The sequence below is a fragment of the Prunus mume genome, linkage group LG8 (genome assembly GCF_029339155.1).
Source record: "Prunus mume cultivar Tortuosa linkage group LG8, ASM2933915v1, whole genome shotgun sequence".
In the NCBI taxonomy this organism is placed as follows: Eukaryota; Viridiplantae; Streptophyta; class Magnoliopsida; order Rosales; family Rosaceae; genus Prunus; species Prunus mume.
This window is the reverse complement of record NC_142705.1, coordinates 2,698,813-2,714,605: the sequence shown is the minus strand read 5'-3', so window position 1 is coordinate 2,714,605 and position 15,793 is coordinate 2,698,813. Positions and strand designations below refer to the sequence as shown.

The 15,793-nt window shown below is 37.9% G+C and overlaps 4 protein-coding genes across 4 annotated transcripts; 3 read left to right on the top strand and 1 right to left on the bottom strand.

Annotated features, from left to right (window-relative positions):
- The first annotated feature begins 592 nt into the window (after window positions 1–592).
- On the top strand, window positions 593–3,379 carry LOC103341049 (testis- and ovary-specific PAZ domain protein). The gene is made up of 4 exons (XM_008244529.3): window positions 593–1,604; window positions 2,253–2,417; window positions 2,497–2,548; window positions 2,653–3,379. The coding sequence occupies exons 1-4, from the start codon at window positions 1,348–1,350 to the stop codon at window positions 2,773–2,775; spliced, it is 597 nt and encodes a 198-aa protein (XP_008242751.1). The 5' UTR covers window positions 593–1,347; the 3' UTR covers window positions 2,776–3,379.
- A 2,378-nt stretch (window positions 3,380–5,757) lies between these two features.
- LOC103341050 (F-box/kelch-repeat protein At1g55270-like) lies at window positions 5,758–8,710 on the top strand. Its single transcript, XM_016796098.2, has 3 exons — window positions 5,758–6,505; window positions 6,599–6,715; window positions 7,222–8,710. Exons 2-3 carry the CDS (start codon window positions 6,689–6,691, stop codon window positions 8,479–8,481), a joined length of 1,287 nt encoding a protein of 428 aa, XP_016651584.1. The 5' UTR covers window positions 5,758–6,505; window positions 6,599–6,688; the 3' UTR covers window positions 8,482–8,710.
- Window positions 8,711–8,794: 84 nt separating this feature from the next.
- EMB1187 (Protein kinase superfamily protein) lies at window positions 8,795–12,687 on the bottom strand. The gene is made up of 11 exons (XM_008244531.3): window positions 12,431–12,687; window positions 12,040–12,131; window positions 11,744–11,850; window positions 11,317–11,422; window positions 10,766–10,888; window positions 10,491–10,582; window positions 10,112–10,196; window positions 9,637–9,742; window positions 9,467–9,533; window positions 9,237–9,329; window positions 8,795–9,154 (listed from the first exon to the last, which is right to left on the bottom strand). Exons 1-11 carry the CDS (start codon window positions 12,565–12,567, stop codon window positions 9,014–9,016), a joined length of 1,149 nt encoding a protein of 382 aa, XP_008242753.2. The 5' UTR covers window positions 12,568–12,687; the 3' UTR covers window positions 8,795–9,013.
- Window positions 12,688–13,931: 1,244 nt separating this feature from the next.
- On the top strand, window positions 13,932–15,710 carry LOC103341145 (F-box/LRR-repeat protein At3g58900). Its single transcript, XM_089042663.1, is given in 4 exon segments — window positions 13,932–14,194; window positions 14,196–14,574; window positions 14,576–15,181; window positions 15,369–15,710. Coding segments are annotated over 3 exon segments (1,035 nt in total). The 3' UTR covers window positions 14,969–15,181; window positions 15,369–15,710.
- Window positions 15,711–15,793: the final 83 nt, after the last annotated feature.

Sequence of the window (15,793 nt, the reverse complement as noted above, 5' to 3'; positions counted from 1 at the left end):
TAACAACCCAAATGTGCTTTGGAAGCATGCCAGGCAACGCCAAATCAAAGCCAACAATTGCTTGCCTTCCAAGCAGGCAATGCAAGCAACAAGAAAAGTAATAAGTCAACTCATTAAGAAGAACCTTGACCTTTTGTGTCTCGGCCAATCACTGCATGCCAAGTTTCAAGAGGCATGACTTTTTTGGCACACAATCTCAGACCCTTAATACCAAAAGGTGAATTAATAAAAATTAACAAAAATAGATGGTCACCTCACTGCTCGCCGTGATTATATATATAAATATAATATACTTGCCAAAAAGAGGGAAAATTACAAATTATAAAATTAAAAATAACAGTCCCGATCTCTTGGATCACAAGTCTAAGAGATTGTAGTCACCCACCGTTGAATATTAATTCAATGGTTTAAAAAGTTCTTAACAAGAGTGAGTGAACCGTCTAACGGTGAGTAACCACAAATCTTTTGAATCATGTAGTCCAAGAGATAAGGACTTTTAAAAATAATTATAGAATAGGAAGGTTCTTTTTGTTTCCTTTTTTTTTCCATAGGTTCTTCAAACGTGCACGAAACGAATCATTCCCACACTCCTCTTGTTACAATCCAAAACATTTTCTGTTATACAGATCCCCCTCCTTCCCTCTCTACACCTGCACAGGACTCACATACACACGCTCACACAGAGACAGACCAGACCAGACCAGAATACCAAAAGACTAAAATACCCTTATCGAGTTCCGTTAGTTATAACCTTGCAGCTCTGCTTTTCTACTTGGACTGGCGCTCGGGATTGACGTCTGCAACCGGAGAAACCGATGAAATTGCCGTGTGGGTTTCGAGGTGAGGTTGAATTCAGAAAGTGGGTTTGAAGAATCCGGAGCGTTGGTTCTTTGTAGCGGAAGTATTTTGGACTTGGGCTCCAGATGGGTTTGTTCTTTTGAAATTCTTGTTGGGTCTTCTTTTCTCCCTTTTTATATTCAAATTCGAGATGGTTTTGCGAGAGTTTGGGTTTCTCATGAGGGTTCTTTGGATTATCAAGATTTATTGGTGCCTTGGTATTGCTTGCTTTGATAAGCATGGCGACTTCTTTTATTATAGCTGATATTGGATATATGGTGATTGAATACCTGTAGCGCGTTCTTTATTGTATTCAATTTTCATTCACAGATTAGAATAGATATAGAAACACATTGCTGGTCAATATTGATTAGAGGTTAAGAGCAGCACTTTACCACATTCTTTGTAGAATTGAATTCTTCTAGTTGGTTTAGCGATTGGAGTGTTTTGTTCAGATTGTGCGGCTTGAGATTCTTCTAGTTTGTTTAGTCATTTACATTGTTTATCTCCATGTCGGGGGGTACACCAACTGGGGCTGGATATATGAGGCAGAGGCATAGCCAGGGGTATGCATCGAGTGGCGATGATCTTGAGGATGATGCATGTTCGGTTATGCGCACTTCGTCCCCAAGAACTCCGAGAGTTTGGTCACGGATTGAGATTGTAGAGAATGTCCTTTGGCTTGCCTCAGCAGCGTTCATTGTTTACTATGGTGATAGGAAATCCAACTTGATATATCTCTTCTGGCATGATGACCGAATCAGAAGGTATAGATTTTTGCTTGAATTGTTCTCAATTTGCAGCTCGGGTTATTTTGTTCATTCACTTGGTAGAAGGATTATCTTTTAGACAGAAATAATATGTACTAAATATTACTGTTTTATTTTTAAAGTTTTTTATAGGACCAGATACGTTAAGTATGTCATTGTTTGTTTAGTCTGGGGCAGTTGGTAAATGATACTAGAAATACTCATGGACGTTTGGTGGTACAGTTTTCCATTGAATTGACGGAGAATAAACTTTTCTTTGCTGTATTGTTTGTCACTCTAGAAATGTACATTGTTTAGGACACATGTAGTAAATGTCCTTGTTTTGCAGCTTAGTCACATTCCCAGCGATACGCCTCTTCATTTGTGTAATATAGTGGAAAAGTTAGCATGACAACATTGTTTGTTATATTAAATGAAAATGTGGTTTTGATTTAGTGTATAGTCATTCATCCATATGTTTGCTTAAGATTTGGATAATGTGTATGACAAGCATAACTGTGCTGTTTTGAAAAGTCTTGGGTTTGCAGTGGAGGGAGCAGCAGGCCTTGCCTGCATATATTTAGTAGTTGCTCACGAATTAGATAGTTTATTAACTAATCGGGATTCATTAACGTTTTAAAGTTTGCATTCTTATATATCTTGTAGATTGCCTTTATACCTTGGAACGGTGGGCGTGGTTTTGAACATTATCATCTTCTGTTATACAAGTATGTCCGCATGGAGTGTGAGGAGATTTGATGAAAAATGGGAATTAGCTAGTATATCTGCTCTGCCATTTGTGACACTACTTGGCGTCATCTCCTTTTGCTTGTAAGAGGAACCATACTGCAATTCCATTTACATTCATCAGCTATTATCTTTATGACTGCTGATATCTTTGTTTTTGCAGGTTCTGCTTCGCTTTGTGGCCAATATGGAGTTTCTTGACCCTTCCTCTTCTTGTAAGTCCCAAATTTCCTTTCATTTTGTGATACCTTGTAGGTGTACATATTTCTCTTTTTATTTTGGTGTGGCAACTGTTTAATTACTCTTTGCATTACTGCAGTTCACGCTGTTTATGGCATGCATGGTTATATGTCCATACGTTATAATCGGGATATTTAGGCAACAACATGATGTGCTGCGTACAGATTATGCCGCCTCGGAATTAAGTGAGAAACAATACTGACCTAGATCAAGAGCTTCTAAGCTTCTAACTCAACCATGGATGGTCAGTCACGTCAGAAGAAGATTGAAGTTTTATCTGATGCTTTCCTTGGCTCATTGTGCGAGACTGACCCTTTTTGACAGCAAACAATCTCAATCATACCCCTTTCGGTGGAAGAAAGGATACACACACACTCTTATTGTCTTGCATTCTGTCAGCTTCTCTTTTTACATGAGCCTCATTTGGTTGATACACCTGATGGGCACATCCATAGAATTTTCATAACCTGAAGTGGACTGGTTGGGATGTAGGTTTCTATGATCAGATGCCAGCCGGAAATTATTCATGACAGCTTGTTGAACCCTTTGAACAGGATTGATGCTCTTTGTTTCTAGTATATGAATCCATCTTCACTGGGGAGGAGGTTGTGATATGTTTTTTTGGATCAAAGCGGAGGTTGTGATATTGATTTGGCATTACGATATTGAGTTCTTCTCTTTATGTTTCTTTTCTTGTTAAATTACTTCATCTTCTTCTTTTCTCTGTTCTCGTTGTAAATGAGCTATGATTGCACCAGAGTTTCTACATGTTTTCAGCTTTGTTTGAAGGAATTTACCCAAGCTTATATCGTTGATGTTATAATATGATTATTGATTATGCTAACAGCAATTAGATTTAAACAATTGAAAGTCAAAGTAATAGATAATGGGAATCCATGAGCATGCCAGCAAGAGCAAGGAACCCAAATTGTGATCATTAGTATCTACTAGTATAATTTAGACTATGTTTTTATGATTCTGGGTGCTCTTCACGTGCCCTAGTCATTGCTGGTTTCTGCTAGAACTGATGTGGCGACTAATTTTCCCAAAGGTAGGTAGGACTTAGGAGGAGATAATAATTTTGCCTAGGTAAGATAAGCTGCATGATAAACGGATGTCCAGATGGGGCTTTTTTTTGGTTTTTTCTGGTTTTGTGGTATACCTATGGAATGTGTGTTAGAAAGAAGATGTGAACCCCACAGATATGACTTTCTTTATAAACCCAACAAAGAATGAAAGAACTCCAACCATGCATTGTCCCCCAAGTTGGTAAAAGACATGTTTCAACATCCACCCATCCATCCCCTCAAAAAGGAAAAGTGGTCAGTCTCATCATTCTCAACTCTCAACTTAGTGCTCAGAATAATTGGTCAGTTTGCATCACATGGAAATTCCAAAAAATAAAAATAAAAAACCTTATAGAACTGTGCAAGATAGTGAAACTCCCAATCCCAATAGATATCTCACATTTTTATTTTTATACAAAGCGATATTAGAGATGGGGAAATCGAACTTAGAATCTCAAATATATGGGTAAATACTCTTTAACTAATATAGGATGGAGCAGAAAGTGAGCTCATGCGATCTGCTATTATTTCTCGTAAACGACTTGTTTTTCTAACACGAGATTGAATGAAAGCAAAAGATGGGCTGACTTTTCTGGAAAACGATAAGATTGAAATTTCTTAGGCAGCTGTTTTCGGGCAATCCCACATGGCTTTACATGCTGTGGAGTGAAGAAGGGTTTCAACATATTATACAAGACTGATGCTGTGGAGTGAAGAATGGTTTCAATTTTCCCATCAGTCATTGTTGTTGTTTTTTTCCTCCCTGGCTTCATCAGGTCAAGCAGTTCAGGTAAGATACCAACTAAATATTAATTGAAAAGTCTTATTCTTCCCCATCAGAGAAGAGAGGATGGTGAGAGACTTAACTACAAAATAGGACTAACTAATTCAAAATCATCAAACTTTTGGAACTTGTGAAAGAAAGATTGGTTAGTGGGGTGGGGCTTTTTAAATCCACCTCTTGCTTGGATGATTTGGATTATTCCCAATCATGGGATTCAAAACAAAAGGACGTCTGAGCTAATGATCTTGCTTTTTTTGTTTAATTTTTTTTATAAATATAATAACAAGTCAACAAATCAGCCAAGCAAAGCTTAGACAAATCCATGGTTTATAACTTTCAAAGATTTCTAGGACCAAAGATCCTGTAGATGTAATGGGGTGTGGGATACATAACAGAGACGTGGAAGAAGAAATGTTTTCTGTTTTTTTTTTGTTTTCTCATGTGGTGTTAGGCAGGCACATATCCCTTCTAGAAATCTCGGAAAGACTCTTGTGAATTGGAAATTTCAACAACTATTTTGGGACCTTAATGCTGTCTCCAGGACATGTTCTGCACTTTTCTTTTTTCTTTCTGATTGAATGCTAAAAAGTCTTGTCTATGCCAATTAGTATCAGCATAGTATAGTGAGAGATTATAGAATAGTATGGTAATATGATTACGTGATATATTATGAACTGTATTGTTTATTCATATTATAACATGCCGTATCACCGTATTATTCTATAATCTATACATAAATTTTTATTTATTTTTAAATATGAGTGATATTGAGGAAAAAGTAAATTGAACCTAGCAACTCGAGTGCAAGAATAAATACTTTTAACTATTTGAATTACAAATCCCTACATTATACTAGCTTTTATTAGAATTATTAGCCATCATTTTCACGGTTCAAACAAAAATAATTACTTAAAATATTTCCAATTTTCTTACGTGGGAACTGATGTCATTTGATTCCTCTCATTCAACCCTTCTACTGCCCAACATTTCGTCTCTCATCACTTCTCATAATCCAATCACTACTCAGAAAAATGGGAGCACAAATTTAGTAAGCTTGTTATCATAATCCAATCACACTAGGAAAATCATGACCCATTCTGGTCATCACCAAGCAAATGACTTACGAGAGGACCAAAATACCCTTGGTGGAGTGGGGGCTCATGATAAATTTAGGCGGTGGGTCAACACAACACAACGTAACACATATGCTAGAAAATGTTGTGTAATAAATAGCACTTGGCGTTTGGTGGGGTTGTGTTGATTTGTGAGTTGTGGGCCCCTGGGGCACATCATATTTTATTTTTGAATCTTTGTCCATATTCTTCGTCCAAAAAAATAAAAATAAAAACTGAAAATGGTGGAACCAAATACGAGCTTTCGACCCTCGCATTTCCCACTCCCTCTTTCCCACAGTCTCAAACAAAAGCTAACTTCCAATCTTTGGTTGTGAATTGTTTCTTCAATTTCTTTCACGAAACAACCACCCAATTGTCATCACTCAAAGCCTCTCTCTTTCTGTGATCCTTTTAATGGTTTAGGTTTGCCCTTTTCTCCTTTTCTCTCTCTTGTTGAACACACTCTTGTGCTTGGTAGGTTGTGCCGTTGAGGTGAATGGGCCCTAAACTCCACTGAAGATTAATGGTTATGGAGGTCTCCATCTATTCCTTCAGTGCTCTGTTTGCCTCCTAGTCTTGTGCTGTCTCGCATTTGGTGGTTTTGCGTTTTCTTTCTTTTCATCTTTTATTGAAAAGATGAGATCTTTGGGTTTTTGATTCTTCTCTATGGAGGTCTTGGCGTGTGATTTTCTGGGGCCTTTCAAACTGGGTTTTTGATTTTCGACTGGTTTTGATGATAATGAGGTGAACAATGGCGGGCTTGCGTTGTTTCCGATTGGGGTTAACTCTGGTTCAGGGGTTCTGTGTCTCTACTGGTTTCGGCTTGTGATTCTTAAGCTGATTTTGGTCAACTATGAATTCTACTCAGATGGGCTTTTGACCACTGGAGGTGGATTAAGGACATCTTGAGGTTACTTCGTTTAGGAGATTAATCAAAGATTATTTGCAGTGAAGTTCAAGATTTGGGTAATATTTTGGAGTTGAACTTTAGTTAGGTTCTGATGGCGATGGTTGGTTTCTGATGAGTTAGGCATTGCGTGCTCTTTATGTTCAAATCAGGTCATAATGATTGAGAGATTGGTATTTGATATTTGAGGTGGAGTTTTTGCGGCAAAATCTGGTCTTGGCAAGTCCCTAGTGGAAGAAAAGATGGACAGAAGGATACAGCCTCCGCTGGTAAGTTTATTTTTCAACTACTCTGCCTTTTTATGTTTTGCTTCATAGCATAGGTAACTGAAATCATATGCCATATTGAGCTTTCATCTTTGACTTTCACATTTTCGAATTGTCAGATTCTTGGGTCTTTTGTGTGTGTGTGTTTTAAATGTTTCACTAATTCAGTTTTACTTATTTTCTCAAGATGAGGAAAGACTGATGGGAGCTAATTATGCCCCCATGTTAGTTTCTTTTTTTTGGGGGGTTGGAAAATGCAGTTAGTTGCTGTATCGACGTTAAAGATAAATCTCCTGCCCAAGCATCTATGATATTGAGAGGAGTTCTTCATGCTATGCAAATTATAAACAATAATAGAAAATTATCCATGCTACCTGCTCCCTCGTGGTAATGACTTGCCACAAAACCAGGGAAACTGTGTTTACATAGTGCATCGAGTTGAATTGCTGAAATTCGAGAGTAAAACAGCCAGGTTGATTGTCTTTAAGTAATATACATTTGTCTTGCAGGTTGATACAACAGCATGTTTATGTAGAGTAGATGCTGGCCTTAAAACTGTTTCTGGAGCAAAAAAGTATGTCCCAGGGGCAAAGCTCTGTCTTCAACCTGACATTAAACCCTCCATTCATCCTACTAGGAGTAAGCCTTCACGTGGTGACGGTAGCCGGATTCAGTCCCCTCTACTTCCTGGACTTCCAGATGATCTTGCCATTGCTTGCCTAATCAGGGTCCCAAGAGTCGAGCATCGTAAGCTCCGCCTGGTTTGCAAAAGATGGTACCGTCTTTTGGTTGGTAACTTCTTTTACTCCCTCCGTAAGAGCCTTGGCATTGCAGAAGAATGGATATATTTAATTAAGAGAGATCGAGATGGGAAAATCTCCTGGCATGCCTTTGACCCCGTATACCAGCTATGGCAACCCCTTCCTCCTGTCCCTAAGGAATATTCTGAAGCCCTTGGGTTTGGTTGTGCTGTACTGAGTGGCTGTCACCTCTATTTGTTTGGGGGAAAAGATCCGCTAAAAGGATCAATGAGACGAGTCATTTTCTATAGTGCCAGGACCAATAAATGGCACCGTGCCCCAGATATGCTTCGGCGGCGTCATTTTTTTGGCTCATGTGTTATTAATAACTGCTTGTATGTTGCCGGTGGGGAGAATGAGGGGATGCATCGGTCCTTGAGATCAGCTGAAGTCTATGATCCCAACAAGAACAGATGGTCCTTCATTTCAGATATGAGCACTGCAATGGTGCCCTTCATTGGGGTTGTTTATGAAGGCAAATGGTTCTTGAAGGGGTTAGGGTCTCATCGGCAAGTTTTGAGTGAGGTCTACCAACCAGAAAATGACAGCTGGTACTCTGTGTATGACGGAATGGTTGCAGGCTGGAGGAACCCAAGTGCTGCTTTAAATGGGCATCTCTATGCTTTGGACTGCAAAGATGGCTGCAAACTTAGAGTTTATGATGAAGCGACTGATTCTTGGGGCAAGCATATCGACAGCAAGATGCATTTGGGTAATTCTAGGGCTTTGGAGGCAGCTTCCCTTGTTCCCCTGAATGGTAAACTTTGCATCATCCGGAATAATATGAGCATTTCACTGGTTGATGTTTCGAAATCCAGTGAAGTTGGTGGAGCAAGTGCAGAACATCTGTGGGAAACTATAGCAGGTAGAGGGCAGTTCAGGACCTTGGTCACAAATCTGTGGTCAAGTCTTGCTGGCAGGAACCGCCTGAAAAGTCACATAGTTCACTGCCAGGTTCTTCAAGCCTAGAAACTGTAAATTGTATCAAATTCGAAAGGTTCACTCTTTTGGTTTGTATGTTTTTTGCGAAATTTCAGGATTCAATGGACTACATATGTAATGTTTCGCCATCTTGGATGACAGGGTTCTCTTCTCGTGTACCATGAAATGTAGCGGACGCAAAAAGTACATTGGTATAGATTCTCTTCTCGTGTACCATGAAATGTGATAGGTGGTGGACGAAGTTTATTTTGGTGGACTTCTTGAATTCATTTATCTATATGATATACAGAAGTTAGGTGCCATTTGCTATAACGAATTTAATCTAGAATGCTCAAAACTGTTGTACATGAACTGAAGACATAAAAATTGCACAAATCAGATACACAAGTTTCTGCATTACAATGCTTCAGGGAGCCCCTAAATGCCAATTATTTTGTTCATGTTTGTTTCCATTTCCATCTGATAAACGGCTACAAAAGAATATTACATCGGTAAAAGAACGAAAAATAAAAATAAAAATAAAAATCCATCTCCCTACAAATCCATCACATCCAGGCACCTATGTTTGCATGTTTAATGTCTGAGATCGTGAGAGGAATGATCTTGCCAACGAGAAGCATTTTTCCTTCTGCCTTTTGAATTCATTATATCGCAGGAAGAAATAACCAAGATAATCAAAGTTGATCGGAGAAAACTTTGCCTACACACGATTGACCGTAATATATTTAGTGATACAAATTTGAAGGTTTTTGAGGAGAAACAAGCTATAGAAACAGGGATACCTGGATTAGTCCCCATAAAGCCCAATACAAGTGTGAGGCTAACGTGTATGTATTTTCCTCAACATAGAGAGCTTCCAGATCTTTCTCAGATACCTGTTGGTATGGAAAATAGGAAAATAACAATCAAAGAAAAACCCTACATGTAAAAAGTTTGAAACCCATTTTATGCATACCCAATACTAAAATCTTTCAATTTGTGCATGCAAATTGACTCTGCTATCTTCACATACCTCATGTGGATTGTCAGGTTGTAAATAATGCCTCAAGAAATGGTACTGTTCATCCTTATTCGGGCATCTGCATTGACATAATGTTCAATGGTGAAAGGTCATCCCATGTGATCGCGATAGTTTGAAAGAAAAGAAAATAACGGAGATAAAACAAGAAAAAGAAAACATACAAGGTGAAGTCACATTCATAGCCTGCATATTCATTGAAGTGATTCCCAATGTCAAAGCCTCTATAATTGTATGATCCATACTCAAAATCAATCAAGTAGAGTTTATCTGGATACTCATCAGAAAAGCAGTGTAAGTAAAGAGCTAAACAGCAAAAAACAATATTAGTTTCATTTTGTAAGTTGAGAAGGAAAAAATTGGAAAGCCAAATTAGCCGATGAAACAAGAATTTGAATCTATTTTAGCTTTTCTCCCCTATCCATGTCAAACACCATTTCAAGCACAAGGAACCAAAACCAACATCACTGTTTTATTTCTGGCCATCTTGGGCACCACCAATCAGAATCCTAGGCAACTATCACAAACTGATATCTGGTAATTGAATTTGACCACTCTTGAACATCATATGGAAGGTAAAGTGACTTCTCACGAGTCAACAATAAGAGAGGGTGAAATGAAGTGTACAAAGTGGAATACCTTCTTCATCATTAACCATTATATTTCCAGAAAGCAAGTCATTGTGAGCGAAAACCACCGGAGAATTTAAAAGGCCAGTCAATTCCTGTTCCATATTCAGGAGAGACGTATATGAAAATATGGATAAAGTTCACTAACGAATCACACAATATAATCAAGATAGAATCAGCAAATGACAACTGAAACCAACAAACTTTCTAATGCATATAAATATACAACTCCTTTATCTTTCAACAACATATCATCGTTGAGAACACTTTTGCATTTGCCATCCCCAGATCATGTTATGCCAATTTATTATCATCTGGATACTATCGAAACTGATAGAATGGTAGCCAGCAACAAGAAATACCAAGTAAACTATGATAGGGGAGGATACCTTCAGCTCAATAATTTCATTGTGAACTTCACTAAATGAAATTGTCTTATATAATTTCTGCTTCTCATTGTCATCAAATTCAAGAGCAGAGGCTGCAACAAGGAGGTGACTCAATCATGAGAAAAGTTACAGATATGAACTCAATTTAAAAATTGATATGGAATAGTAAACCTGCCAATGAATATCTGGTCACTTCCATTCACCTAACATCAATTTAGCTAACAGGAGATGTAGAACATAAAATATAGGAAGCTGAAAATAAAGTAAGAGAAAACCTTTCTCAAAGAATTTGAGCAAGTCATTCCACAGCTGGGGTTCCTTAGAACCTGGAATTTCCACTTGATGAAATCTGCATAGTTGCTTGGCAATTTCAGCAGCCAGCTTCGGATTTCTCATGTCTGCCGAGATGGGAAGAAGTTAAAAGTCATGTCAATGGACAGATTCAGTTCACCAAGAACCCTGAAAATGTGTATAATTTATTTCAATGGAATTGACCTTCTGTCTCTAAGCTTGTATACTAGTTTCGATTGAAGAAATTGCCTTCAAGAACATTTACTTGGAAATGAGGCTCTTTTTAATATAGACTTGACCAAGAGATTATCCATAGATCTGACAAGGAGAGCTTTTGAAGGGTAGAATATTTAGTGGTGGGGTAAATTTGTCCATCTGTTTTTTGAATGGTCACATACAACCAGAGAACTCCTTTTCTTGTTTATTTGATTTTCATTTTCTGAATTATGAATACATCTTGGGTACATGCAAGCACCTTCTTGTGCTTCTTTGATAAAATACTCTACTTATCGAAAGAATATATAACCAAAGTTACCTGATGGGATTAGCGTACGGGCATTGATGAAAGATTGCACCATCCCATTCCCGAAAACTCCAAGCAAATTTGCACCAAATCCTGCAGCCGAGAGGTATTTGATTGACTGAAGACAATATGCAGTGAGGAGTTACAAACTGAATTGTGCTAGTAAAACATCATCGATAATGTAAAAGCTAAAGAAAACTAAGTTAAGACGAACAATCAATATAGTTAGAAAGAAATTTCATACAAACATAAACAGAAACACATCATTTTTGTGTTGATAATTACATTCAAAAAATTATAACCCAACCGGACCACAGCGGAGATTACAAGCGTTCATATGTTCATATCCCTGAACAAGTCTCAACACCTATATAACTCAAAGATACTAAAATAATAATAATAATAATAATAATAAATCCATGAAAGTTCACAAAATTACCAGCAATTCCCGTTCCCGATTGATGACATACTCGGTGTTAGGCCCATACAATCTGACTGTTACAGACACATCGTTTCCATTCTCTTCCTTAACAGTCACCTTCAGCACTGCATGTATTAACGACCACTAATTCAGTTGTGCACCATAGCTAAAAGACTCACAAAAACTGATTGAATAATAAGGAAATCAAAGTAAAGTTAATTTCACATAATGAGCTATTTATTGCGAACCCGTACTTTGTTTTAGCTTATAGAAACCAACTACAGCACACAAGAAGAAGAAAAGAAAACACTCACATAGATTTGTGATGCCACCAGAAACTGTCCCAACAGAGAAGCGAGAATTCTCCAAATTTGACCATTTCTTAAATAGATCCTTGCACAACTCTCTGAAAATCAAATTACATAAGACATAAATTTAAAAAATAATGATAAATTTTAAAGGATCCAGCCCCCGTTTGATTTCCGATCAAACAGAATAAAATGAAAGACAACACAAAATCGGAATCCTGGATATCACATTTTTCTTCGTTTCCCGCAATTTCTCATCTGCCAAACAGAATTTCAAATCGAACAATTTTTTTCCAGACAAAATAAAAAGATAAAGATAAAGGCCAGGGAAGAGCTGAAGCAAGCAACAGAAAATGAATAAGAGGCCCTAGAAATGAAGAAAAAGATAGAAACTGACATTATCAGAGGCGTGATGTGAGAGAGGGGAAGCGAAGGGTCGACGGATAGAGAAGAAGAATGGATCTGAGAGGTGGAGCAATCTGAAGTTTGCTCAGCTACTTCCATGGCGTTCCAGATGTTCTTCACCCCTCCCATTTCTGCTTTATTTTCAAGCTTCCGAGTTTTCCTCTTAATTTTCAAACGCAACGTTTGCGCCTCGGGCGTTTTTATCTTTGCCACATGTATCCCTTCAAGTTTGATTTTTAGGACACCGCCTAACTGGTCAATGATTTTTTTTAATAGAGTTGTGTGGTCAATGACTTGTATAATTTGCTTTCCAACAAAAAAATCTTGTGTATAATCAAAGGCACTATGTCGGCCTTTGTAAACAAAAGTAAGGATAACGATAATATATTAAACACACATGCGACATGAATGGTTGAACCGAACCATAACCATTTTAATCCCTTCATAATTCAAATACTTGGAAGTCATCAACACAACCTTGTCTTTATGCGAGGTTACTGGCCAAGTAACACGAGCAAGACGTCATTTATATAACATTACAACAAGAGCCTTTTGGGATTGTCAAAATCGAAGGATGGTGACGATGCCAAGTGTGAAATTCCAGATGGCACAATATTTGTTGAACTGTCGGGCCATTATCTTATTAGTGGGCCTGGTCAAGGATTTGGGTTTGATTGATTGGAATTGAAACGATGTGAAAGAGCAATAGAATCAGGACCCTGTTTGGATTAAAAAACTAGTGCGTAGCGTCTCCACGCTAACATCATGCAACGGTTCTGTATTTTTATTATTAAATTAAACAGAAACGTGAAAATTTGGGTCAATAGAACTTGCACAATATTTTTTTAATTAATTTTTATCATTGTGTTTGTGTTGTGGGGGGCTAGAATCGACTTCAAAGCCATTTTTAGAGTGCATCTCTCTCTTTTCAACCCCAAATATATAGGAGATGCCAAATTAGTTTTGATTGACAACCTAATTTAATGGTTATCTTTCATTTATTTACCTCTCATCTCTCTCTCTCTCTCTCTCTCTCTCTCTCTCTCACACACACACACACATAACAATTATACCATCTGGCATACTGATCTTGTGCTTTCGACTAATCAAGTCATACACCTGCAAGTCAAAATAAACATGCATACTGGCTGAGCCCGGCTCTTTGAATCATGTATCCTCGTTTGTAGTAGGGACACTGATGAAATAGAGTTTTGCATGCTTCAAACTATTCTCTCTCTCTCTCTCTCTCTCTCTCTAAAGAAAACACGTCCGTGTGTGTATGTAGTGTAGTTATAAATTTGCACCACAGCAACTCTGCAATTGCGTTTCTCTTTCCCTCCACGTTCGTCATCAAACTCCCAGATTTAATGGAAAAAGGAATAACCCCAACCTCTCAATCTGCCCAACCCAAGGTAAACAATAAAATGCTTTACTCTCTTTCTTCTTTTTTATTAATTTTTTTATTTTTATAATGTTTATGATATCTCCATATAATGTATAAGGATGATGGTGAGTACAATAAGTCGGAGGAATTGGGAACAAAGAGAAGAAAAATAATCAAGGATGATGAGCACAACTTGGAATTGGTGGCGGCGGAGGAGGAGGACCGAATCAGTAAGTTGCCACATGAAGTTGTTGTTCGTATAGTGTCACTATTGACCCTAAAGGAAGCAGCAGCGACTAGTATCCTTTCTAGGCGATGGCGGTATGTCTGGGCATCTACTACGACTCTCAATTTAGACGCTGTTAACTTTGAGGACCGTATACTTCTATAGACTTGATGAAAATACACTAAACCAAGAAGGCCGTAAGTACGTCAATTAGGTGAATCGGGTGCTGGAGCAGCATAGAGGCCAAAGCATTGAACGTTTCCGGGTTATCTTTTTTCTAGACAAGGGCTTTACAAGTGACACTGATAAATGGATTCAATTTGCAATGGAAAAGAGAGTTCAAGTACTTCAGCTGGACTTGTTGGCAGAACGGACGAATTACAGTCCATATGACTATGCGTTTCCCCACAAACTATTGGGTATGGAAAAGGGATCTGCTTCGAAGCACCAATTTTCTGGCTTTCCAAGCCTAGGATCTGGTGGATATTACAATAATAATATTGGTTTCAAGTCCCTCAAAGTTATATATTCGTTTCCGACATGTTGCTGTGACCGGGGAACTTGTCGAGTTCTTATTGTCCAACTGTCCACTTCTTGAGCGAGTATCTCTAACTATAGCTCGAGATTTAGTTAATTTGAAAGTTGTTGGTCCCTCGATTGCATTGAAACATTTGGAGATAAAATATTGTCAACAACTCGAAAACATTGAGATTTCTAATGCAAACATTGTCTCATTTGTTTTTTGTGGATTGTTGGTACCATTGCATATCAAGAATGTACCGCGGCTTGTTGAGGTTGCCATTAACAAGTTAGGCAATGATTATAGTGAATTCATAAGGTTTGCTTTCAGCCAACTTTCATCCTGTCCTTTTCATCTAGAGATTTTGAAGCTGGATATCAGAGAAGCCGTTAGTATATAATCTCATGTGTCAGCTTTCTTTCTTATTTACTTGCTCCTCATTTGGTTCGGTGGGTTGGCTTTGTTGCAGGTGTACAATCCGAATCATGTATTTCCCATACTAGCAAATCTGAAGCATTTGCAAATATTAGTCGATGCAGACTACTATTTGTCCCTTGGTCGGTTAGCTTCTTTCATGAAGGCAGCTCCTTACATGCGGACACTAAATTTTGGGGTATGCTATGCATGCATTACTTGATACGTACATTTCATTTCTCTTCATTCTATTATTTAGGAATTACTAAATATTATTGTCAAACTGAATAAATTACCAAAGTATAAAATGGAGAAGAAAAAGGAATTAGGGTTTTTCTTTCTAGTTCTTCTTGTGACTAAAGCGTTGTTTCTTTGGTGCGGTGCAGTTGGGTATCGGAACTCCCGATTGGAGGACAGCAATAATAGAGAAAGCTAATGCCAACTGCCCCCAATACTACCTCAAGGAAGTAGAAATTTCAGGGTACCGTGGCTATGAAATGTTATGATGAACATGTCATGTACTTGAAAATGAATGTTGTTGCACTGGGGAAGATTATTATAAATCCTGTCCGGTATTGGTGTTGGCCTACTGGAATCGAGAGCAATGCCATACCAGTCAATGAGGAAGCGTATGCAAGAGATCATGCTATCCAATACCTTAAACAAAAACTGCCCTCTACCATACAATATGTATGCCTCTAGAAGTCAGTGAGGAAGAGGATGCAAAAGCTCAGATCATGCTATTAATACTTTGATTTATGTTTTTTCTCTTGATTTATTTGTTTGGTATTAAATATTAGTTTTGAATATG